Source organism: Phasianus colchicus, chromosome 3 (genome assembly GCF_987193195.1).
Source record: "Phasianus colchicus chromosome 3, bPhaCol1.hap1.1, whole genome shotgun sequence".
Taxonomy (NCBI): Eukaryota; Metazoa; Chordata; class Aves; order Galliformes; family Phasianidae; genus Phasianus; species Phasianus colchicus.
In genome coordinates, this window is record NC_143438.1 from 73,907,246 (window position 1) to 73,931,717 (window position 24,472).

The 24,472-nt window shown below is 36.8% G+C and overlaps 1 protein-coding gene across 8 annotated transcripts in view; it reads left to right on the forward strand.

The window, feature by feature from the left end:
* The window catches only part of VPS13B (vacuolar protein sorting 13 homolog B), a 410,907-nt gene that overhangs the window by 114,639 nt on the left and 271,796 nt on the right, over positions 1–24,472 (forward strand). For all 8 annotated transcript variants that reach the window (XM_090137834.1, XM_031591056.2, XM_090137833.1 and 5 more), the window contains 2 exons: positions 12,076–12,210; positions 13,036–13,209. In XM_090137834.1, coding sequence (XP_089993960.1) covers positions 12,076–12,210; positions 13,036–13,209 — 309 coding nt within the window. The remainder of the gene's footprint in view (positions 1–12,075; positions 12,211–13,035; positions 13,210–24,472) is intronic.

Sequence of the window (24,472 nt, forward strand, 5' to 3'; positions counted from 1 at the left end):
TCAGACACTTGTAGATGCACAGATTTCTGCTTAGGCCTATTCTACCACAGTATGTACTTGAAACAGATTTATGCTAAATGCTTAAGAGCAAATATAACAGGAGCAAAGTTAAAGCGTATCACTATAGAATGTGTCTCCTGGGACTTAGGAATTTCTTTTTGCATAATGCTATGTACACCTCAGAATTGGCTAAGCATCACACATATTTAAAACAAAAGCTTTATGCATTTGCACATGCATACTCACACCCTAAGATAAGTTTTTTGTCTCCCTGAGCTTAAATTAATATCTGCAAATATACCCAAAGTTCAAACGTTATCCAGACTAACAAAGATCAGAAATAAAATGACTGCTTAACATGAAGCAGACGTTTCAGGTGTTACAGCTAGTTGAGATGTAGGAAGAGTTGAGATGTACCCCATAATATTGCAAGGGTGTGTCTTGTTGGCTAAGGGAAAACAAGCATAAAATTGTAACTGCTGAGAACCCATCCACACCATAGTGAGGGCTGAGAAATAATTCAGAGCATCCAACCTGAGCAAAAACCAGGCTTCAAAAGAAGTCACTTCTGCTAGATGAGTATAGGAAGTCTTAATTGTTATTATATGCTCTAGTTAGGAAGTATATTTAAGACCAAAAGAACACAGTTCTGTTGGTTGTGAGGAAATATGTTGCAAAGATGGTGTAGTTATTTTGTGTCAGGGCCAGCTCTCTTGTAGGATATCACTTCAAACAGACTGCCGCCGCTGCAGGTTGCAAACACACAATTGAAGGCTTCTAGTTCTCAGCTCATGCACAGATGTCTTTCAATAAGTTTAGCCAGTAATTTCTTCAAATTGCTCACTTTATCAGCAGCACATGTCATCAATCCTCAGTGGTTGCTCAAGTCAAACTACAGAATCCTTAGCTTACAGACACAGCTGCAAACAGGTGAACAGGCAGAAAGTAATTTGTGCAGCTTGGTGGCTGTCAGACAAAAGACAGACAATCTGTGTTTAAAACAGATTGCAGGCCTTGCATGAGCCAGACAAAAGGGATTTCTACAACTGCAAATAATTCCAAGGTTAACATATTTTCCTTTCTGCCATTAGGTGATTTGTTAAAATTGGAAACAATGAGCATTATAAATCTACACAGAAACTAGAGATAAGATGAAAGAGAAAAAGAGATTGCTAAATAAGTTTACATCCTTCTGTTGAAAAGCATGCAACTGGCATTCTTAGAGGCCTCACTCACTTTGTAAACTAAGCAAAGCCATAATACCCATGTAGACATTCAGTATGTATTTGAAATTATGTTAAAGACAACTAATTGGCAACAGGGTTTTTTAAAAAAATTGGGGGGAGGCAGGGGAAGCAAGTTTGGAGTAATGTTCCTCTGTTCTAAAAAGCTGACTTTTTTTTCCAGTGGTAAAAAAAAATGAATAAATCGTAAGCTTCTTAGTTGTCTGCTTTTTCAGTTGTTTGTTTTTGGTTTTGTTGTGTAAAAAAATTCAAACTAGATTTGGATCTCATTCTAAGATACTGTGAAGATTTATTAGGATTTCATTTTATGTCCTCTATTTCCCTCGATATTATAATACAGTGTAGGTGTATCAACTTTTATTCTACTAAGTATTTCAGAATTAAAATGTCTTACAAATAAGCTAGCTGTAGTGCTAACTTAATTACAGTAAGTTAGAAAACATGCAAGTCCCAAATCACAGATATTACTTCTTCATATGCTTGGATATAGAATAGCTAATCCTTCTACTTCTCATGGGCTATGTAAACTTGCTTTGACCCCAAAACTTCTTCAGCAGTGTTCCATGAGGTACTAATCAAGCTAATGTAATATAGCCCTTCTTCCTGTTTAGATCAGTGAGTAAGTACTTACGTGCAATAATATTGACGGGTAATTCTATGCTTGGTTTAAGTTGTTCTGGCAAATTTATTTTCCACATTGTTTAAAACTTACCACCATAGAGGTAGGTGGATGGCAGAAGATGCAAAGAGTGACTGTCTGCTTTGAACCAACGTCTGGTTTTGTGAATATATGATTCTGTGCACAGAGAATAAATCAGACTTCTAGACACGCTCTTCGAAATGACTTGACATCAATGTGTTTTCTATGTGTAATACAGCAATACTTAACTACAGTAAATTCAGGAGTATAATTGTATGATTCCAGTTAATCTTATACCGAGTGTTTAAACATAAATTATTTAAATTATTCTCTCAGAGTTCTGTTGTCTTTCAAGACTGTTGTCTTTCAAGTGAAAAAACAGCTGATTGGGAAAAAAAAAAATACTACCTCCTTTTTATTTCATGGTCATGCCAATGTTACCTACTTGAGTATAGTATTATTGTTCTCATAATTGAAGATCACCATTTGTAGGCTATTGCAAGCTTGTACTTTAATCAAAAGGAGGTACTAAGTAATTCTGCAGGCGAAACTTAGCTGAAGTTGCAGTGAAGAATTCCTTAAATTTCTCAACTACAAAGAGTATGTCACAGCATGTGCTTGAATATTCTGTACTATGAAAGTGGTCTCTTTTAATGCTTTATGTTGACTAAGAGCTAACTCCAAGATTAAGTTGCATCCTTAAAATATATCCTATTACAGACTTTTCTTGAGTTAGGATATTTCAAAGTATATGTCTGAATAGGCAGTAAGATTTTTAACTTCTCATAAATTAATAACACTAGTGGAGATTTTCTGTTCTTTGGACAGGGAAGTTCATACATGGAGTTCTTTCTGTAATACTGACAGAATGCCCGTTGTTGGTTGTGCAGGGTGTATGCCACAGACTGTAGCCTGACGTTGTTACGGTGTTAGCATGCATGTGTTTCATGCATTTGCTGTGGAGGTGAGATCATCTTTAAAGGATGGTTTTAATTTGTGTTGCTGAATCAAGTGGATACTGTATTTAAGGAAGGGAAAAAAGTGTACTCATGCAGGTTGCTGTCTGCAGTCCAAATTGCTGATCAGAGAGTCTTTATACACATCGGTAATGTGCTGTGCAATATAAGCTGAAATATATTCCACAAGGGAGGAAAACGGAATAGGTTACATACGCTGTTCCTAAGTGCAATGAATATAAAACTCCATTACTCACTTTAAGCAGGTGCTTTTTATATGAGGCTTTAAAGAAATATAAAACTGCTGGTGAAATGATTGGTTTGTACAGACACGACTTAACTTCCAGTACTTTGACCAGATAAAGAGGCTAAAAATATTTCTACAAACATTTCTTTAATGATTTCAAGGATTAAAGGTTAATATCCTCCTGGTGTAAGAAACTGCCATTCCAGACACTAAATGTACTGTTTCTTTTTAAGTCCTCAATAGTGTATAGAATATTTAAAAGAAAATATAAATACTTCTGCTAAGTGTAGAGCATTGTGTTTTTTTGAGTTTTTATCCCTTATAAATAATACATATTTAAATTGCTGGGAGGACTACGGTGATATCATGAAGAAATGCAGTGAAATACAGGAAACTTGAGTAAGAAAGATGTTCTATTTAGGAACAAAACTCCACTTTAAATAAACATGTAAAAAGGCAGTCTTGTGTCTTTTTGTCCTTTAAAGTAGCACACGGTGTCTAAGAAGAATGGGGATGCAGTTGTAGTTAGTAACAATTTCAGTATTTTTGCATGTATTCTGCATCTTGTTTTACTTTCTTATCCTGTCTGAATTACTTTCTTCCTGACCTTTCCTACTCTTTCTACAGTCAGTGTTCCCAGGAGATGTTGCCCATCTTTTTACCATGTCAGTGCCAGCTTTCCCTCCTCAGCCACTTTTATCTAACTGAAAGACTTCCTTTTCATTTTTTCCTGTAGAAAACCCAAGAAATCAAACAGTTAATGATTATACGTTAGATGCCAGATGTAACACTTTTTTGATACCATCACTAAATACTTATATTCATTTGAATTTTTAGAAACTTATGCTCTTTCTTTTCTTGAAAAATTACTGTATTCATCCTTAGGATGCTAAATGGTTTTTTGTCTTTCTACTGCTCCATAACTGTTCTGTGCAGTATGCGATTATTTCAGATGGAGCTTGGGACAGATTCCAGACGTTAAATATTCTGTCTGACAAAGAGCGGGTGACCAGATGTCATGTTTGATTAGTGGTAATCTCACAGCTATGTGTAGGTTGAGGTGGGATTTAGCATTTCTTGTCTCCTGCGTAGTAGGTATGTTATGTTGCACTTGGAGGGTCAGACCTGCTCTGGTGAATGAGGCTTGTAGAGGACAAGGGAGTACAAACTCACAGGAAACTAGGCTTTATGAGTTTTGTAGTTACCAAATAGCTTATATCTGTGTGTTAGAGAAATGAGCTCTACAGTTAAAATGAAAGCTGAAGAGACCTGATATGATCTGTGGTTCTTCTAAGACACGGTTCTTTCACTCTAAATGTTGTCCTTGAAAACCATAGATGTAAATTTTTTTAGTCAAAAGGTCTGTTGTAACTAGAGAATAAAATGCAGGCTTTATTCTAGTGCCAAAGACAAATGGCAACTTAGACTTAGTGTATTTGAAGATAAGGCATTCGAACTGGTACTGCATTCATACTGAACTGATCTTAATGCAAAATTAGAATAGAAAATGCAATTCAGGTTTTGTATGATCAAATCAACATGTATTAATCACAATGCACGTTTCATGCAAACGTGTAGATGTTTTGCACGACCTGCTGGACTTGACCAAAGATAGAATAATACTATCCTTTTGGAAAGAAATAGAAGATACATATGACCAAAATGGAAGCAATTGATGGTGAATGCTTCCCATCAAAGGATGTGTCACCAGGGATGGAAACTGTGCGTTCTCTATCTATCACACTGCCTTTGTTGTCTTTGGGATCTTCAAGTGCTTTGTGATGAAAGTTCCTCAAGTTTTTATTGCATCCTGGCAGCATTTTAGTCAGTATCATTTGTCATTGAAACAGGTTGCCTAGAGAGGTTCTAGAGTCTAGTTCTACTTCTATGGAAATATTGAAGACCCATCTGGATGCCTACCTGTGTGACCTATTATGGAAGGATTTCTATGCTTTAGCAGAGGATTGGACTGGATGATCTCTTGAGGTCCCTTCCAACCCTTGTGATTGTGTGTGTGATTTCAGCATTTGTTTATTGATTGTAAATTTGAGTGTCGGCAGAACACGCTTTTTGAGGGTTAGATGTTCAGATTCTGAATAGTTTTTCTGTTTTCTTGGCAGAAAAATGTTATTTTAATGTGGTTAAATTGTGCTCCTATTTCTGTCATATGATGCATTGATATCTGAAATGCAGCTGTTGAATCCTGCAGAAAAGAAAACAACCATCTTCTTTTTGAACCTCTTCTTACAATAGCAGAAACAGTGCTACTAAAACCACATTAATCCTGTGTCCTGCCCAGTGTTGTGTTGCCAAATATAAAATCTTAGCTTCAATTAGACATGCTTATAATTGTCAATGCCTGAATTGTCCGAATGTTAGGAATGAGAAGGTTAAGGAGATATTTGCCCAAAATAAATCTTTTCACAGCAGGATTTTACAGTTGCTTCCCATAGTTTATATTTAAATTTAGTGATCTCCATTATTAATTGAAGTTTATAAATCTGCTTAGAAAATGGAGAAGTCTTAATTAGTTTACAGATGTCTTGAAGAAAATTGTTAGTTACACAGGTTTTTATATTGGCCTCTAAGCTGAAAACCATTGTATGACTGTGGGCTTGTCTCTGAAACTTGTTTATGAAAACGCTGAGATGGTTTATGTTGTGTGCACATGCATGTGGTCTGTGCAGCTTATGTTCATATGAAAAGAATAGTAGATTTTTTCCTTGATAAATACTTTGCTTAAGAATGTGATCTCTTGCTTTCTTGGGCCTGTGTCTAGGTTATCTGGTAAGGGAAATACTTGGCAGATATCTAATGTCTCTGTTTCTGTCTCCTTCTGATGTGGAACTAAGGGACAATCAGTTCACACGGTAGAAAAGCTGTCCTGATCATAGGAAGTGAGACAGGTCTGTCAACTCCTTTTGTTGTTGTCCTGTTAAGTCTAAGGAGAGAGTGGAGAAAAGAGAAATTTCTAAGAATAGTGGTATGTATACTGAAAACTAGTTGACACCTGTCGTAGTGAGTATTATGAGAATATAAATAATCAAGATAATCAGAATCAGAATAGCACTAGTAATTCTAAGTTAAGTGGAACCAGTGCAAAATAGATCTGCACATTGACGCTTCATTAGAATGAGCTGCTTTAATTGCTGTGTTTTGAGGAGAGAAAATAGTTTTATGAGTACCTACATTAGGGCTGTAAAACGTAATGAGGAGCTTATGGTAACAAATTAAACAAATAGAATTGTGAGTATTGCTGTTTGGGAAACTTCATCGCAAATTATTGTTATACTACAGAAGATAATTAGGATGTATTAATAACGTGACTTCTGCATTTTAGAAAATCTCTGTTTTTGCAATTTAAAACAAGAACAACAGAGGAAACTCCGCACTGGTTTCTGGTATTCTGCATGAGGAAGCATAGTTACCAACAATGTTTAAAATCCCATGCTGCTGCTGTCTTGCTGCATTGACGACCCTGTAAGTCCACGGTCCCACAGTGCCCTGAGCGTGACAGGCAGCACTGACACCAACTGGAGCTCATCTCTGTGGCATCTGTTGAGTTCCTGGTAGAACCGAGATGACTTTTCTGAGGAATTTGATGCCAAAGGCAATTTTTAGTTCAGATCAGTGCAGATTTGTGTAGTCCTCAGAAAGGGGGACTGTTTAAGCAGAGACTGAAGACAAGTGAGTGTCTTCTGTTAAGGAAATGAGATTTCTTGTATGTTTTAATTATTTACTAGCTTTTCTGTGTTAGTCATGTAAAACTGTATATAATTCTGTGGAAATAATTGGATTTTTTTTTTTTGTTTCCAGAAAGACCCTAAGCCTAAAATTGAATTTAATTCAGTTAATAATTGCTTGCTTTTATTCATAGATTGGTCTTTTTTTACTGAGTTTGAAATCATTGTGACATGTAAGTGATGCTATTTTACTGTATCATATTGCCAAACCATAGTTTATTGATACTTAATGCTTTAAATATTGAATTTTTTCCTTCTGAAGCCGTAACTTAAATATGGAGATAATTCATCTGGAGCTGTTTCTAGAAGTTTTAGTCATGCCTTATTCATTTCCTATTTCATATTTTTCACTTCTCTCCTTTACTGCCTTTCTAAAGAATTATTGTATATCAAGGATTTGGCGGCATACAGACTTTTGTCATAAGAATCAATAATGCACCTATTCTGCTGGTTTCCTGCCTTTTCTGTTGATCAATTCATATTTTCTCTCTTGGTTTCCCTTTGATCATTGCAAAATCCTCTTATTACAAATGGATTGGTGAAAGACCTCACAGCCCACAGAGGCAACTGTAACCTGGGCTACATTAAAAGAACTGTGGTCAGCAGGGCAAGGGAGATGATCTTGCTCCTTTATTCTGCACTGTGAGACCTCATGTACTGTGTCCGATGTGGAGTCCTCGGTACAGAAGAGATGTGGCCCTGTTAGAGTGTATGCAGAGGAGGGCCACAAAAATGATCTGAGGGATGGAACACCTCTACCATAAGGATAGGCTGAGAGGCCGGGCCTGTTTAGCCTGGAGACGGCTCCGGGGAGACCTGAGAGTGGCTTGTCAGTATTTAAAGGGGGAGGAGGGCTTAGAGCCTCTTCTTATAGAAGGAAGGGGCAGATCTTAGCAGAGTCTGCTGTGATAGATAGGACAAGAGGAAATTGCTTCAAACTAACAAACTAAAGGAGGGGAGATTTAGATTGGATGTAAGGAAGAGATTTTATATGCTACGGGTGATGAGGCTGTGGAACAGGTGGTCAATGTCCCATCCCTGGAAACGTTTAAGGTCAGGCTGGAAGGGCTCTGAGCAACCTGATCTAGCTGTAGGTGTTCCTGCGCATTGCAGGGGAGTTGGACTAGGTGACCTTTAAAGGTCCCTTCCAACTCTAACAGTTCTATTATTCTAAGACATATAGGCCACTGATAAAATCACTAATTTGTAACTCTTTCTAATGGGTCTTAAGTTATTGTTCATCATTGATAAATTTTGTCAACATAAATTCTGGGCTGATCTATAAAGGAGTCGCAACTGTGACCTGTCCTTTTGTTCACTCCCACTTGCACACAGTGTCATTGACTTAGCACATGTTGAATTGGGGAAATGAGGAACAAATCTATTACAAAAAAAAAAAAAAAAAAAAAAAAAAGTTTTCCAAGGGGAAAATCTTTTGTGTGTTGTATTCTGTGTTTGATATTCAAATTTGTCTAAAGCTTGTTTGATCACAGGTGTCAATATTATTACATATTGGGAAGGAAACATGATTTTTATTTTAAGTAGTTTTACAGTGGGGAAGATGATCTTTGGAAGCAGAGTTAGATTGTATTTGATCGAGACAGGTACACAGATCTTTCTGTCTTCTTTTTGTTATCATGATCCTGATGAAAATAAATGAGCTAAGGAAAATGTGAGGTGTACTGAGAAAGAAACTGTTCTCTGTTTTTTGACTACATAGAGTAGAAAAGTCAAGTAAATAATGGTGATACTTTCTAAAGTATGATTCCAGAAGAGTAAGTACAGCACAGATTCCACTTGTGTGGTTATTTTTAAACCTTGAATATAAGCCTTTCTCATGCTTCATTTTCAGTAGCTTTGCAGAAGTTGAAATTTGGAATTGTTGCTTGCTTGCTTGCAATGGGAGATTTGGTTCACCTTGTTCCAACTTTGAGTTCATGCTTCATGTCTTTGCTGAAAAAAAAAAAACAAAAAACTTCTTTAATGTTTATTCACATACCAAATTTGAGCTTGTAGTTGGATACATGGAACATTTCTTATCTATGACGGTTAACACCTTCCTGCTGAAATGATTGTCTGAGAAACAGAGCTGCGAGAGGATTTACAGATGTTCTGAAATAGGTGTTTAAGGAACATTTTAGCTGTGTGTATGACCACAGAGACCTTGATTTTAAAATGATGTCATTATGGAAGAGAAAAGGGAGGGTATTTGGGAAGAATTGAATATATAGGGTTATAAACAGAGCATAGATAGTAAAGGGCTGCTTCTCTATAGGCCGGTTTCCCAATTTGACGAGTTGGGTGAGGCATGGTTCATCCCTTCCAAAAAATTTGGAGATGGAGGAAAATGTGGTGTTTCCCATATTAAACCTACTGTAAATGGTTCACTGAAATGTCTAATTTATCTCTGCTTTGAAAAAGAAACTTGAAACTTGGCAAGGGGTCTCACATTAGGGTCATGCAGATTTTTTGTCTTTATGATAAAATTCTAAGTAGCCATCCTAAGTTCCATATCGCTTACTGTATGCTTTACACAGGGTTTTAATGTTCAGCAAGTGGGTTTTCCAAGTATCCTTCAGTCCAGAGCTGTGAAAGCTGGGCAGAATTAATTTTTGTTTCAACTTTTCTTTGATTACTGCAGTGTATTGTGCTGTGGTTATCAGGTATTAAAAATGAGAGCAGAATGATAATGCCATTTCGTGTCAAAAGAATGCATAAAAGGCGAGGCATGTCTGCACTGTGTTTTTCCAATAGTTTTTGTTGCCCTTTTCAAATAATCTCTTTGGAAGTATTCATCCTCTAATAGGTCTTCCAAAAATAAACATCTTCACCATATGCATTAAAATACAGTTGTTAACATGTAATATTAATTATGAGTACGTATTGAGAGTTTGTGTATTCCTTCAAGGCCAAGTCATTCAGCCTCCTTGATGTCCTTCCTGTGATCCTCAGCTGCTGGTTGGGTGCAAATGCCCTGGCTGCTTTGAGCTTTGCTTTGATGACTGTTGTGCATATGTTGATGGTTTGAATTACAGGGCAACTATACCCAAATTTTCATGAAGATCACAGAAGATAAGTGTCTCTGCTTACTCTACTTTATCTTGCTGAAATTCAGAGAGTCCAGAAGTTATTTGGTGATGGAGCAGGAGAGAGCAGAGGCAAAAAGTTGCAGTCGCATGCAACTTGTTTCCTTGTTATCAGATGTGATACTAAAACAGAAATGCCTCAACACTCAGGTCAAGAAGTGGACTTAATGATGGAAAATACTTAGTTTTCTAAGTATTAGTGAGTTAGTTACTGTATTTTCCGTAGGGAAGCGAGAGAAATGTATGAGGCATTACAGCTTGTGCTTTGAGCCATAACAGTGCTGCTGGGAGGTGGATATAGCAACATTGTTATGCTTCAGGCGTAATTTTGGATGCTATTAACTATTTTACCGTCTGTTTTGGAATAGGGGGAAAAAAAACAGAAAACAAATCCTTGATTTTTGCAACACAGTGGACTGTGTTTGCAGAATTGTAGAAGTGCAAGACGTAGAGCCAAGATAAGGAAATGCCTAGAGAAACCCTATCTGCTTTTGGCAAATTTATGCATCATTTCTGATATAAAACCATAGGTGAAAGGGGATTTTCAGCTTTAAAAGAGTCTCGCCCCAGGCAGGTTGTGTATGAGGGTGAGGCTAACACCGGTAGCTGATCCTGTAGACTGAAAGCCAAAGAGGTCTTGTAATGCCAGACATGCAGACAGGTTGCAGAGTGAGCATTCCCTGAGCCTGAGGCCTTCCTGAATTCCAACTCAGGAGAAGGCTGGATGTGCCTTATCCCCAGCAGGCAGGTTAAAATGTGATAAGACAGTATGTGTAGAATGTAGAACCCATTTCCTGGTTTGCTTCCTGCTATGTATCGCTTTCTATGCTGTTTCTCTTCCTACTGTGCTTTTTATTCAAAAACTATTGTAGTACTGTAGTGTAGTCTGCTTACCAAATGATTTTGTGTGGATTACCAAATGCTTTTTAATGCTTAGGAACTGAAATAGGCACAGTGAACTAAGCCGAGTTACCAGATCGTGAAATTTCTTTTCCTATCAATTAGAGAAATAACCATTTTTCCTCACTAGGAAAGGTTTGAATCAATCTTTAGAGACTCTTTGAGAGATTGTGCAAAAAATTAATTCTTTAGAGAATATATTAAGTTTGTTTAATACGTGTAACTATCTTGAAGCACAAATCAAAATGCTTTTTCATTTTTTGTATCTGCTATTCCATAATACTTTTCTTGCATAATTATAGATTTTGGAACAAATTTTACGTTACGTATGTAAGGAAATGGTGCCATAATTATACTAATGCTTGCATAATTAAGTAGGTGCTTGCCAACTTACTGACAAATTCAGAGTCACTGTTGCGTCAAGGGGGAAAAAACTTTAAAAATGGTAACTTCTGTTAGTTTTTCCTTTCATGCTACTTACAGGTGCTGAAACGGTTTCTTTCTCATTTGTGACTGAATTTATGTGCTTGTTCTCCAATAGGTAGCTGTGCACAGCACCAGAGGGCTGGCTGCCCCTGCCCATGCTGCGGGGCTCTGTGGGCTGCTTGGCCCTGCCCTAAGCAGCTTCTGTAGCCACAGCTCAGGCCTGTGGCTCAGCAGTGCCAGTGCCCGTGTTGTTCTGGGAACTGCATGCTTTGCTGGGTGTGCAAATGGGGTTGAGAAAAGACCACCAAAACTTGGTTCTGCTTGTGACCTAAGGCAAGGTTTGAACTCTAGGTTCCATTGAACAAGAGCAAGTGAGCTGGCCCTCTGTGCTCTTCAGCCACGTGGGTTTAGTGCCTTTACATTGCTACTGAGGCAAGTGCTGTCGCCTAAATGTGGGCTCAAAACACTAAGTCATTTTAATATCCTGAAATGAAAGGGTCTCAATAACAATGTGAAAGACAGTAGTTGGGGTGGCACTTACAAACTGAAAACAAAGGTGTATGTATGTGCATATATACATATTTATTATTGCAGTATCTAAGTGGCCTTGTGTGTTTTTCTCTCATTTCTGCCTATATTGTGTGTGTGTCTGTATTACGAAGTCTACAGAATGCGCTCCCACTTCCCTTTAAAAACTGCGAATCACAACAAAAATGCTATAAGAACATCTAAGGTAGATAATTAAAGTATAATTAAGTTTAAATGCCTTGGTAAAGGAATATAAAAATATTTAAATTCAACAGGCTAGTACATTTGCAGTTTTCTTTTATTAGGTGTGAAATCTAAGAATCCCCTGCCAACTCTTGAGGGCTCAATCCAGAATGTTGAATTGAAGTACTGCAGCACATCATTGGTCAAATGTGCCTCTGGGACCGTGGGATCAATAAAAATTTGTGCCAAAGCCCCAGGTATGTGCAGCTGGACCATGTAAAACTTTATTGCCTGTGTAGGAGAATTGGCCTTGCTTTTTACAAGGAGAGTTACTGAAACAAGAATTTACTCATTGTTCCTATGAATCAGAAAATATTTTTTTGTATTCTGTTCTTGTTTTGTTGTTATTGTGTGCCAGGATGATCCAGTCTGGCCCCAGTTTAGTCAATTTTGACACTGAAAAAGAACACGATATTTAGTTTTTGTCTTCTGAGATAAAAATAAATCTAAAAGCACAAAAGAAACAGAATAAACTACATTTTCGTATTACACAGCGTATTTGCATTTTGCTCTATTTGTAGTATTATATTTTATTCTATTTATTTTTTCATGTCTCATTTTCAATCAGTGGTGCAAATGTTTCACTTCTCACTTGAGCAGGACTTGAGGACTTGGTGATGAATAATTTTAAATTTTGTTTAACATGCTTTTTTTGAAGAGATTACAGTAACTTTCTGATTATCTACCATCTTTTTATTGCTACGTGTTAAGAGCACTAAAACTGAGTGTATTTAACTCTAAATTGAGTTCAGGGTGATATTTTAAGAAATTATTTTATAAATTCAGGATGGAAATTACAATTATAAAGAGACTCATTTACTTCATTTGAAATCTTCCTAGAGGTCAGGACATTTACAAGATGGCATTAAGGAAGTGGCTTAATAGTTTATAAGTACTTGCTCTTTCTATTTCCTATTTTAATTCTGTACTTACAGTGTTAATAGGTGGACTAGTGAATGTTTATAAGTTGAAAAATGATCTTCTGACAATAGGAGGTCTAAGAAGTCTAATTTTTATCTTAGGTGATGGTGGAAAAGAGAAGCTGATTCCTTTAATTCAAGGGCCTTCTGACACCAGAGACTTACACAGCAGTAAATGGCTCAATGAGAGCAGAAAGCCAGAATCTCTCTTAGCTCCAGATTTGGTAGCCTTTACAATCCAAATTCCACAGTGTATGGACTACTGCCATAATTCTGGTAAGTGTAAAACTCTTGTTAAGCTGGTATCGTGTTACATTTTCCTATCCAATGTAATTTTCAAAAGAGGAGCTTGATATAAAATGTGCCAAATGCCAAGGTATCTTTTTCACATGCTGCACGTGTAATAGCTGCAGCTCACCGTGAGACACAAAAACAAAGCATTGTTTTGATATATGTCCTCTTCAATAAGAAATGCTTCATTGACTTTGGTTGCCTTATAAATAAATTATACAAGGCCTTTTGTAAACATTTTTATTTTTTACCAGGGTTCTTGTTGAAAATGTTACTTCTTTCTTTCCTCTAATAACTTGAGCTTCTCATGCAGAAGTTGCCATATTACATTTGAAGTGGTTCACATACATTTGCAGGATAGTTTGTAATTCAATTAATACATTTTCTAAATTCTTAATAATTAAAAAGATGATTTTTAAGATGTGTGAGTGTACATTTGTCTTTGAATATGCATTTTTCTTTCTTGAAGACTATACATTTGTCTTTCTTGAATTTGATGTTGTGATCGATTAAAATGAGAAGCAAGTTAATATTTTTCAGAGGTTTGCTCAAGTAAATTTAAAGATGTTGACTTTATGGGCACTAATACACTAATCTAACATTCTTATGATTTCTTTGGGCTTTAAACATAACATTAGTCTGTTTCAAGCATCACTGAATCTGACTTAAAACAAATACAGCTTGAGAAATACTTATTTATGTTTTGCTGTTAGTTGTTGCATTTTACAAGTGACATTAAACAGTTGCTCCATGCTAAGAATGGTGTGAAAAAAGAAAAATTTAGATTAAAGAAAGCAAAAATGGCCGCAGTACTGTCAAATACAGGAATTGTTTGAAAGTGTTTTATCTGTTTTTCATTTTTAATGAAAAATGAATTTGTAATGGTTGTTGGATATCATTCATCTGTTAAGCAGTGGCAAATTTATTATTGTCTTTTGCAAATGTGTGTATAAGCAAAATCTTTTTTTCTTCTGTGCAAAGCAAATTATTTGTAAGCAGTAGCCACTGCATCAATTTTTAGGTTATTATCTCAGCAATGGTACTTGTACGTTTCTTGGAGAGTATCATACTGAAATGTTTGATGCTGTTTTTATAACAATTAACTCAAGTTCCTGCCACTAAAACATTGCCTCATACCAGTTCATGATTCAGATTGCTCAGATCCCTTTTTAAAAGAAAGAAGTGGTGTAAATCTGTTGGACCTGCTGCCTCACTTCAGTAACTTTAAATGTTCATAATGCTAACCATATTAATTGCTATTATTGATTATTGCTTTTTCTGCCTTTTTTAAAGTTTAACTTTCTGATTTGTCTCAGAATATTCTTTAACCATTAAGGGAGCTGCGCACACATAGAATATTTAAAAAAAAGAAAAGAAAGGAAAAGAAAAGAAATGAAAAGAAAAGAAAAAAAGAAAAGAAAAGGAAAAACTCCAAAACTAAAACTATGTTATAAAATAATTGTAGTTGTTACTGGTCACAGTGGTCACATATAGTTTAGCCCATAAGTAAAATGGATAATCCAGTTAGATAGCAATCTGTATTTGGTAGGTTGTGACAGATGATGCCTTAGAGAATTAAGAGATGAACAAATGAAGTGTGGTTCACAGTTGTATGCAGGGACTTGGAGGTTGATTAATAGTATAGCAAAAAACTGATTCAAAACAGACAAGTATCCTTGATACCTGTCTTGTAGATGAATGGAGATGCATTTAAAATGTTAAGATTTGGAAATTTCCTGGGCCACCTGCCCCATCCCTCAGGACAGCAGTGTTGATTTTATGTGGTCTGTGATGGTTTGTTGGTCTGTGCACCCTGTCCTACCACTCTAGGTCTGTCTGTAAGGTGGCAGATAGGGCAGAATACAAACTAGAGGGAAAAACTAACAGATTAGTTGAAGCTTTGATCCCAGTAAGTGTACAGAGTAGTGTACAACAAATGAGAGTAGGTGTGGGTTTTGTTTTGTACATAAAGTGAGGGAGCAGGGTTTAAGCTATCTCAGGTTCTATCCAAATGATGAGGGAATTAAAGCCTTCACATTCAAATACTTGCTGAAGGAAGTGAGGCAGTGTAATACAGGAGATACGATTAGGCTTTTCATCATGGATGTGGAAACTACATGAAGTGATTTGAAAGCATAAAAATGCTTTTGCTGTCAGTTGCAGTCACTTCTGGGAATTAAAGCTCAATTGGATGATTTGACAACAAATTCAGTTTACGCCACGGGGGAATAAAAGTGCATTTTAAACCTTTATTACTGGAGATTATTTGGCAGTACTGAAGTTGTGCTACTGGAGTCATTTCTCTTAATAATGTTAGATATGATGGTCTGCAATAGGAATTAATACTGCAAGAAAGAAGAAGGAATAGTGCAACCTGCTCGTTGAAAGAATCAATCTGTCCATGACAGATGAGAAAAAAATATCTAGTGTTGTTCTGTACTGTCAGATTGCTAGAGATAAGACTGGAGCCAGCCTTGTAAAAATAGCCATGTAGCTGATGCTGTTGAGACATAGATGTGGTTTCTGAAAGAGTTAAGGGGAACTGCAGTTCCAGTTTGGTGGGAGTGATTCTGTGGTTAAAACCCAGAGAAATTGCTTCTCTGGAGGAGAGTTTCTGGTACTCCAACAAACAATGGGACCCCATCCTAAAAGAGTTTGTGGAAGAATCTTGGAATACAACACAATGGCTGAGTGGTCTCTTTTTTAAATTTCGCTTATATAAACATGAAGGAGGTGTAGCTTATGAATTCCTTATGCATCTTTGAGGTCGAATGGAAAACAACTGGGTCCAAAATGAAAGCACTTATTTGGGTATGAAGTGCCAGGGAGGAGTTTGTGCCAATGGCATGCATTTCTTGAATAACTCGGGTGAGTTCAGCTGGAGAACAGGTAGGAGCCCTTTTCTCCCCTTGTTGTGTCAGCTGCTGCATTGTACCACTGAAATCCTGTGATCCATGGTGACCCAGGCTGCTGTGCAGCTTCCTTTTGTTGCTCAGCTGCAGGTGGCCCTGCAAAGGTCGAGTGTGTAGTTACAATTGGAGTGATAAAGCATTTTGCACAAGTATTTTATTTCTTATTTGCTACTGAGAGGAAGAGAAAAAGATTGTTTCTAGCAGTGACGTGCTGCATTGAGCAGCAAAGAGAGAAAGTATTTTTATGAAACATTCTAAAAAGGGCAGCATTGAAATGCACTGTGTGGAGTATCTGCAAGCAAAGTAAGAATCAATGTAACGAGTTCATGTGCTGGTGATAATTTAGGAATGGTGTTTTATTGTTTGGTATCATTAGCACAATGCTAGAAGTACTCAGGAATTTTGTTTAATCCTTAATTATACGTCTGCATGCTGGTGTTTTTTATTTTGGGTACCTTTGTTGTATAAAAATTTCCTCAAGAATCTCTGTGCGTAGTTGTAAAAATCAGGGGATGTACTGCCCTATCTTTATTTAAACTGCAGCATATACAGTATAGGAGAGAGAGGCTGGGGGATGTCTTAATGGCTTCTCTGAACTGACCCTGGATTTATTAACCCTCGGAGCAAGCAGCAGACCTTGTTTGTTTCACCTGGCCTTTGAGAAAAATAGGGAGATTTCAAAATGAATGTGGGTGTTAGTATTTAATTATGGGCAGCTGTTGAATAGATGAGGTGAGCTGATTAAGCTCTGTTTGGTTTGCCATATTGAATAAATGGGAGTGCATGCATAGCCAGTGTATGGAGAATTTTATTACATATAAATCAAGAGGAAATAAAAATTAAAACTAAAAGAATCAAATATGCCTTGAGATCCACTCAGATACTCAGCAACGCAGCAGTGAAATTATCAAGTAAATGAAAATAGCTGTATGAATGTCATGCTCATGTATGGTGAATTGGTAGACCCTGTTGATCAAAATAAGAGTGGAAAGAGTCTGCTGTAGTTTGTGTGAAAGCTGCACAAAGAGTGAAGAGTAGATACTGAACCTTGGAGAAGTTGGTAACTGCTCATTTAAGTGATATATTAAGTTTCCAAGCATTTTTGGACTTTTTTCTCTACTGTAAATTTTTCTCAGTTTAGAGAAGATCTCTCCCCTCCAAACAAAGGAAAAATGGATTTATGAAGGTAAAATACGATTAAATATTTAAAGATATCATAAATACAAACATAAGCAAAAAAAAATGTTGTAAATGTTGCACTGGGAATATTAGATGTTTTTCCCCTCAAAAGCCTGCTGATATCTGTTTGAGTGTATGTGAAAGGAAGGAACAGATTTTGTATGCATTTCTTTTTCTGCATAAAGTACTGTGTATGCCCCCCTCCCCCCCCAGCTTCCCATTTCTCAGACTTCAAAACAAAACCGACAGTGGCATTTTTCTGTTTATTAATTTTGACTACTTAGATAGGGGACAACACAAAGTCTGGATTTTAAAGCTAGAACTATTTGAATTTTAAACTTTGCAGTTCTACTTTAAAGGAATGCCTGAACTTGTAAATAAAGCAAACTTGTAAAAGAGAATTCCTAAAGTAATTTGAAGTATTTTGGAACAATCTGACACAATGAATGAGTACAAATGCTGAATATATTGCAGTAATTAAAGACAATTCACATTTGTGGTTTGGGCATAAATGTGTAAAAATTATACCCATCTATCTTGTTACATTTCCTTTTCTCTCCCTGAGGATTTCACTATGTACTTTATCTGTAATTGTTGCCAGTTTTCTATCAAGTTCCCACTGGGCTTCTGGTGCAAAAAATCTTATCCTCTCGATGACAGAGCTTGCCTGAATGATTTCATGCTCTTAGCATTTTTGTTCACGGGAATTAGGGGCAGAATGTAACTGCAGCTGAACATAGCATCTATTTTTGTAATTTTGAAGTTTAGACTCTGTTATTGGAACTAAATGAAGAGATGCAGGTGTTCTCCAGTTCAAATCCTTTGGGATTTTTTGATGGTAGATGCTTGAAAAGAAAATGCATGTGTTTCCAGAGTCAAACAGCAGCTGTGGACAAGGATTTATGTTTTTCTCAGAACTTTGGGATTTCAAAATGTTACATTTAATCACATGCACAGAAAGGAGAGCAAATGTTAAAGATGTTACATATAAAACTAGGGGACTGATGTTTTTACCATACCAAGTAGTTGTGGGAATAGAGGAACAAAGTGATCTTTAATCTTAATATGAGCAATTTCAAAAGGATTATGATAGTTGCCAGGGCTCTGCTCTTTCGAGAACAGCGCTCTTGCAGCAAACAACATTTATATCCTCTTAATTACTTGAAAAATCTGGCTTGCTCTCATACTTTGCATTGGAAAAATGCTAATAGTCTATGATACTGAAAGCAGTGTTTGTGTCTTACTTGTGTTGGAATAAGGTGAATTTAAATTTAGGTAAGTGTACATTTTGAGAAGAACTTGGTTGTTAATGTCATGGAGTTTTCCAAATTGAATTAAGAATAGTGGTTCAACTGCCTGAAGTGAGAGGCTAAATTTGGAAGGTTTCTGAGTTGCAAAACTTGTGGGCAGAAAAATTTTGAGAGACAGAGATACAGTGCAATTTCTCCCTCTAGATTTTGAGATTAGTTGATCATAGAAACCAAAACATCAGATGGGTTGTTGATGAAGAGCAAGATTTTCCACACTCTTTTCAATTTGGAAGGATGGATTTTGTTTTGGAGATTAATATGATTTAAAGATGGTGTTAGAATTTTTTTTAGAGGTAGGGTTAAAGAAGATGCTCATCTCAAACCAAGATTACTTCATGTTAAAGTTTTCTAGATGTACTTCATGTTACAGTTTTCTGTTTAGTGGTGATGGGTATTCATGAAAAAAGAAACTGGTTTCTCCCATATGAATCATTTTCTCCTTTCACAGCTGCTCCGCTGAAGGCACAACAACAATTACTCGTGATGTTTCTACTATGTTTCTACTACGGAAACTCATAGTTGTAACAGATCAAACGTTAATTTTATCACAGGTTCAAGTAGGGGCAGTAAGTGGTGGTACAGAGAGGTTCGGGACAGGAGGGTCATGTTGTGAACAGCAAATCAATAGCAGTGTTAAATATAAACTTGAGTTAAAACCTATCATCTATCTGTAAAAGTAAAATTATCTTTTAGAATTCATGTGCTTTCATACATTTGCCACTTTGTTTATGCTTTGTCCTCATTCCTTACCTTTGAAACCCAGTGCACTACAGCACAGGTTAAGTATCAAATATTTTCTAGACATAAATCCCCTCTGTAACTACTGTCTTATGAATATCTAATGCTTACTTCTTACTATGTCTAAGGGAGAAGTAAACTTGTCCTCAAGTGCAGTATGTCACTCTTCTGGCTCCTGTTAAAAATGCCGTGTCCATGAGAATAGGTAGCATCAGGGGGGGATGTGCGATTCCATACTAACTAGATTAACATCATTTCCAGTGGGTTGCATCGCTTTTTGCAACTGGTAGTAAATTTTGATTATAGAAAGGTAATTGTGCACTGCAGAATTAAGGCAGCTCGTTTACTTTTCCTTCAAGGAATTCTGCAAATCCTCATGATCTGAGTGCTGTTTTCATCTCTCTGCCTGAGTTCTCTTTCTATGTCTGCCGTAAATCCTTCAGCTATACAGACACACTAGAATTCTGAAATTGTGAGTAAATAGGATTCAGAAATCTGGAAAATGATAGTGGAAAAATGATCCTTTTTAAAAAACAAACTACCAGCAACAAACAAAAACAAAGTACGTTATGTCCTGTCCATTGCTAGGAAGCAAATCTGCCTAGTTCAGTTCCTTGAAAATGTCTTCTATTTTATTTCCAAGCATGAGTGACTGACTTCAGGTGTGCTATTTTGCTACGCTGACAGTCAACAGAGTAAAATCTCGAGCCAAAGAGGTGTTTTTGTGCAATTTTCTTAATAGCAGCAGCCAAGTATTTTTGTAATATGGCAAAAAAATAAAATATTTTTTAAAAAATTAAATGTGAACAATGAAGGTGTGGACTCAACTTCAAGTAGCAGGGGTTTGAGACATTATGTGAGGAAATCTGTTGAGCAGGGGATTCTTTTCTTTTTCTGTACTTACATCTTTTTTTTTAGGAAAGCATTGCTTGACTTTTTGTTTTGTCTCTGCCTGTAGATAATGTAGGTCATCTTGTAGCTCCTGGGATAGGAGTTCATGCTTCAATATTGGCAACTGATGATTTGATCTCCTTAGCTGTGAGGGCAGTGTGAGGTCTGCGCACTTAAAGCGCATAAGGGAAATCTTTCTACCTATTCTTTAAAGAGAAAATAACCTAGAAAGTACTGTGAAACTAAGACAAAAACTGAATGTTAAGCTGTTTTAACCTTGTAAATCATTACATTTCTAAAAGTTAGGAATGGCAGATGCAACATTATTCCTGCAGCCTTTATTTGTTTTTATGTATGTGTGTTTCATAGGATTTCTTTTCAGTCTTGACAGAATCTGTTTACATAGGGTGTCAAAGTGTTTCATAGACCGCCACAGTCATATCTAATGCTTCATTTATGGAAAAAAACACCCAAGAATGGGGGGTTCAAGTGATAAATTCTATTTCCAAACAATAAAGGATAATGTTCCTGAGCTTCATATATTTATGAAAATGCATTCACATTTTCTACTTGTGGCATCTGGAAAAGCATTATTTAGCAAGGCGACCAGACACTTACTGATGGTGCAGAGATTTTTGGAAATGTGACAGGCATATGCTCTCAGCAATTGCTGACACATAGCTTTGGACACTGAAATCTGTTTTTAATTGAGAAAATATATGTTGGCCAACATATCGGGATAGCTCCTACTCATTCTGAAAAAATGCCATGGGATCTTTAACTTCCATTTGGATGTTTCCCAGACATGGGCATAAGGGACTGTAACTGTTTACTTTCAAATGGTGTTTAAACCGTTTCCAGCTTTTATAATTGAATTATATTGCTCTCACTACCACTTTTGTGATGTAAATGGTTCATATAACATGGCAATTTTTTGTAATGAAATGCTAAATAGATATAACTGAAAAGCAGTAGATGAAGTATAAATGCATTTTGACCAGGTCAACTCCTGTTTTTCAGATTTTAATAACAGTTGATTAAATAACATATTACTGAAAAGAAACTTAGCACACTAATGAAAAACAGTATTAAGTATTCCCATTATTTAAACTGCAGGAATTGTGATGACTGTTTAGGTACAGTTAAACTCTGATGATGATTTCTGTGTGGCCGATTTTTTTTTTCTGTCAGCATTTTTCAACTCTGTAGTAGGTGAGGCAAACAAACAAAACTAAAGACCTCAAAGCTACGGATCACTCACTCAAGACATTCAAATATTTCAGTTATAATTCACACAAATGTACTAGCAGTCTCACTTGCATGATTTGGGATACAGTCTGAAGTATTCAGCCATGCATTCTTCTTCCACACATTGTTGTCCAGCAAAAATTCATTTCCATGATGCTACAAATGCACATTTGCAGTCGCAGTGTAGCTGCACTTGTAACGTCTGCACCACTGGAGGTGACCAATGTCTCTACTGTTGAAATGTACCACCCACCACCTCACTGTGCTCATATTTACTGTTCTGTCTCCGCAAGTGTTCAATAGGTGTTGTAAATGGGTGTGTTTTTTCACATGGAGAAATTCTGTTTGACGCCTCTGCTTTATACACACTACCAAATCAGACACCATTTTGTCAGCCTGCCCCTCTGCTGCCCCATCTGTCACACTGCGATGACATGTAAAGGAATGTTGGTGGGAAGTTTCTTGCTCTGCTGTCACACCACCAACATTCACCTCTGATGTCATGAGCTGACATAATAAAATAGGAGGCATTTTCTTTCAGACCAGCCCTCATAAAAAGAAGTTCACATCCCTAGGAACTGCCGAACCAACATTAAATTGATTGTTTTTAAATTAAACTGAGTAACCCCAGTGATGAACCCTTAACTAAGACATATTCCTATAGTTTACCAAATTGCAATTGATTTTGAATAGATTAGCTTAAAGGTATTCAACTTCAGAAATGCTAAATAAGCTTACTTTCCTTGAGGTGCTGTGAGGCTTCTGAAAATCACCATCTATTTTTATCAAAAACCTGCAAACCATATAGAAATGAATGCTGCAGAAGCCATTAATTGCTTCTAACCTATAGACCATTTAATCACTTCTGAGCTGTGTGAGCTGATTTCATTTTCCCATCACCTCTGGAAGCACTGAAATCAAACTAATATGCGTGAGATGTGTACGTTCTTGTAGTCTAAGGTGACAGAAATACTTAAAATTGGTGTAAGGGAAAATAGCACATTGTGCAACTTTTCAGCTCTGTTTAAGACCGCAGTTTACCCTCTGTCTGGGTAATGAGAGCATTTAACTATGGATCTCTATGTAACAGGTTTCTAAGTACAGCAACTGTAGCACAAATGCTGTTTATCTAACTACTAAATTTAGAAGTACATCTAATAAAAAAATACTTCCCTCTGGGATATCTTGACATTTTTTTGTTCTACACGGGGTACTAAATCCTTTCGAGAAATCTAGTGATAGCATTATTTTGATATATAATTCAATTAGAAGGCAAATGTTTAAGTTAGTTGTCTGATTCACATTTTTCAGTGGAGGAAAAGGCATCGTGAAAAGGAGAACAGTTTGTTTTCCTGCAACCATGTCTGAAGGAGCAAATCCTAGGTGTTGCCCTAATCTTGCAGCTGGTTTGGTTATGGCAAAAACATTTGCTGGAGAAAAGTAATTTGCTGAGTTCTGTGTTCCTGTTCACCCTTCCGCTACTAATTGTTGGTATCGAGCTCCACTTACAGCACAGCAAATTAATGCAAAGCCTGCTTTTGCTAACTGGTTTCCTAATTGCTGATGTATTTTCAACACGTGGCAGGTAGATCTCAAAAAAGAGAAGGTGATTTTTCCCCGAGAGATTTAGAAAATTGCTTCTTTCTATCTATAAACAGAATAGGAAATCATTTTGGGGTTGTACTGTCTTAACTGAATGAGATTATTGCATGTGGTTATGCACCACAAAGAATTGCTGGAGGAATGGATGCCCTATCGATGGGAATGGCAAGGTCGGGAAGTCCTGAACAAATGTGTCAGCTCTTTGTCAATGCAGTAAGCGTCTGCCTACATCTGTCAGTTCTTCCACTTTTAGCCTCTGTACATCATCTGTCATTGTACAGCTTCTGGGGCCATTTGCCTGGGACTGATGCCAAACTGGAGAAGTAGCTGGGACTGTGCTGCTTTATGTCCAGGGGCGCTGGAATAGCAGCCTGCTGCACGTGGGAGGGTGGGCAGGAAAGCACCAATTGGTGTGAGCTGCAGCTTTTTGAATGGCAGCACTGAGAACTGTTGCACCGGAGGGGAAAAAGTGACAGCGTTCCAGTAGTATAACTGAAACCCTAGATGAAAATAAGGAATAATCCTGAATGTTCACGTTAGGTTAATAATCTGAATGCATCAGGGGCTGACTGCCTCTTGCCATCTCCTGGTGCCTCATCAGTACCTATAATTGTTTGTTTGTTTGTTTGTTTTTGATGGGATGAAGCTACTTAAACGGTAAAGAAACGTAGCTTCAATACAGTGAAAAGTGTAAATCTCTAAAATTGGCTTTCATAGAAGAGTTTTTGTTCTGTTGGGTTTTTTGTTTGTTTGTTTTTTCAAAGTGGGAAGATAATAAAGATTCTGTAAATAAGAGCACTTTCACTGGAGAAGATAGGAAGTCTGATGAAACATTCAAGTGTCTGGCTTAGCATTAGTGGAGTGCAAGTGTTGAATCACCACCTCTGGATAATATTTTTCTGTTCTGTGTTTGCCCATGATGTAGAGGGTAATTCTGTTCAGCCATGATTATCTTTTAAATAAACTAGACCTTTTGTCCTCATTGGCATTTGCAATAGTTATATATGCAGTATTTTTGATATTTAATTATAGAATCACAGGATGTTTTGGGTTGTAAGGGACCTTAAAGATTATCCAGTTCCAAACCCTTGCCAGGGGCCAGACTGCCACGGTTGTCTATTCAGTGGAAATAAATTCATGAAAGGAGACTATGAATTCTCCCTCTTATTTTGAGCTTTATAATTTTGTTCCTTTTGTGTTAAGAAGAAAGGAAACCCACTACTGAGCAAACCTTCTCTCAAGGTTGTGAACTAAAAATTCACAGAAGAAAATCTAAGATGTTTAATATGTCATTATAGTTTTCAAAATGTATTTTAGCCCAAGTACTGTTCAGCCATTAAAATTATAGCAAAGTAGTTTTACTACATA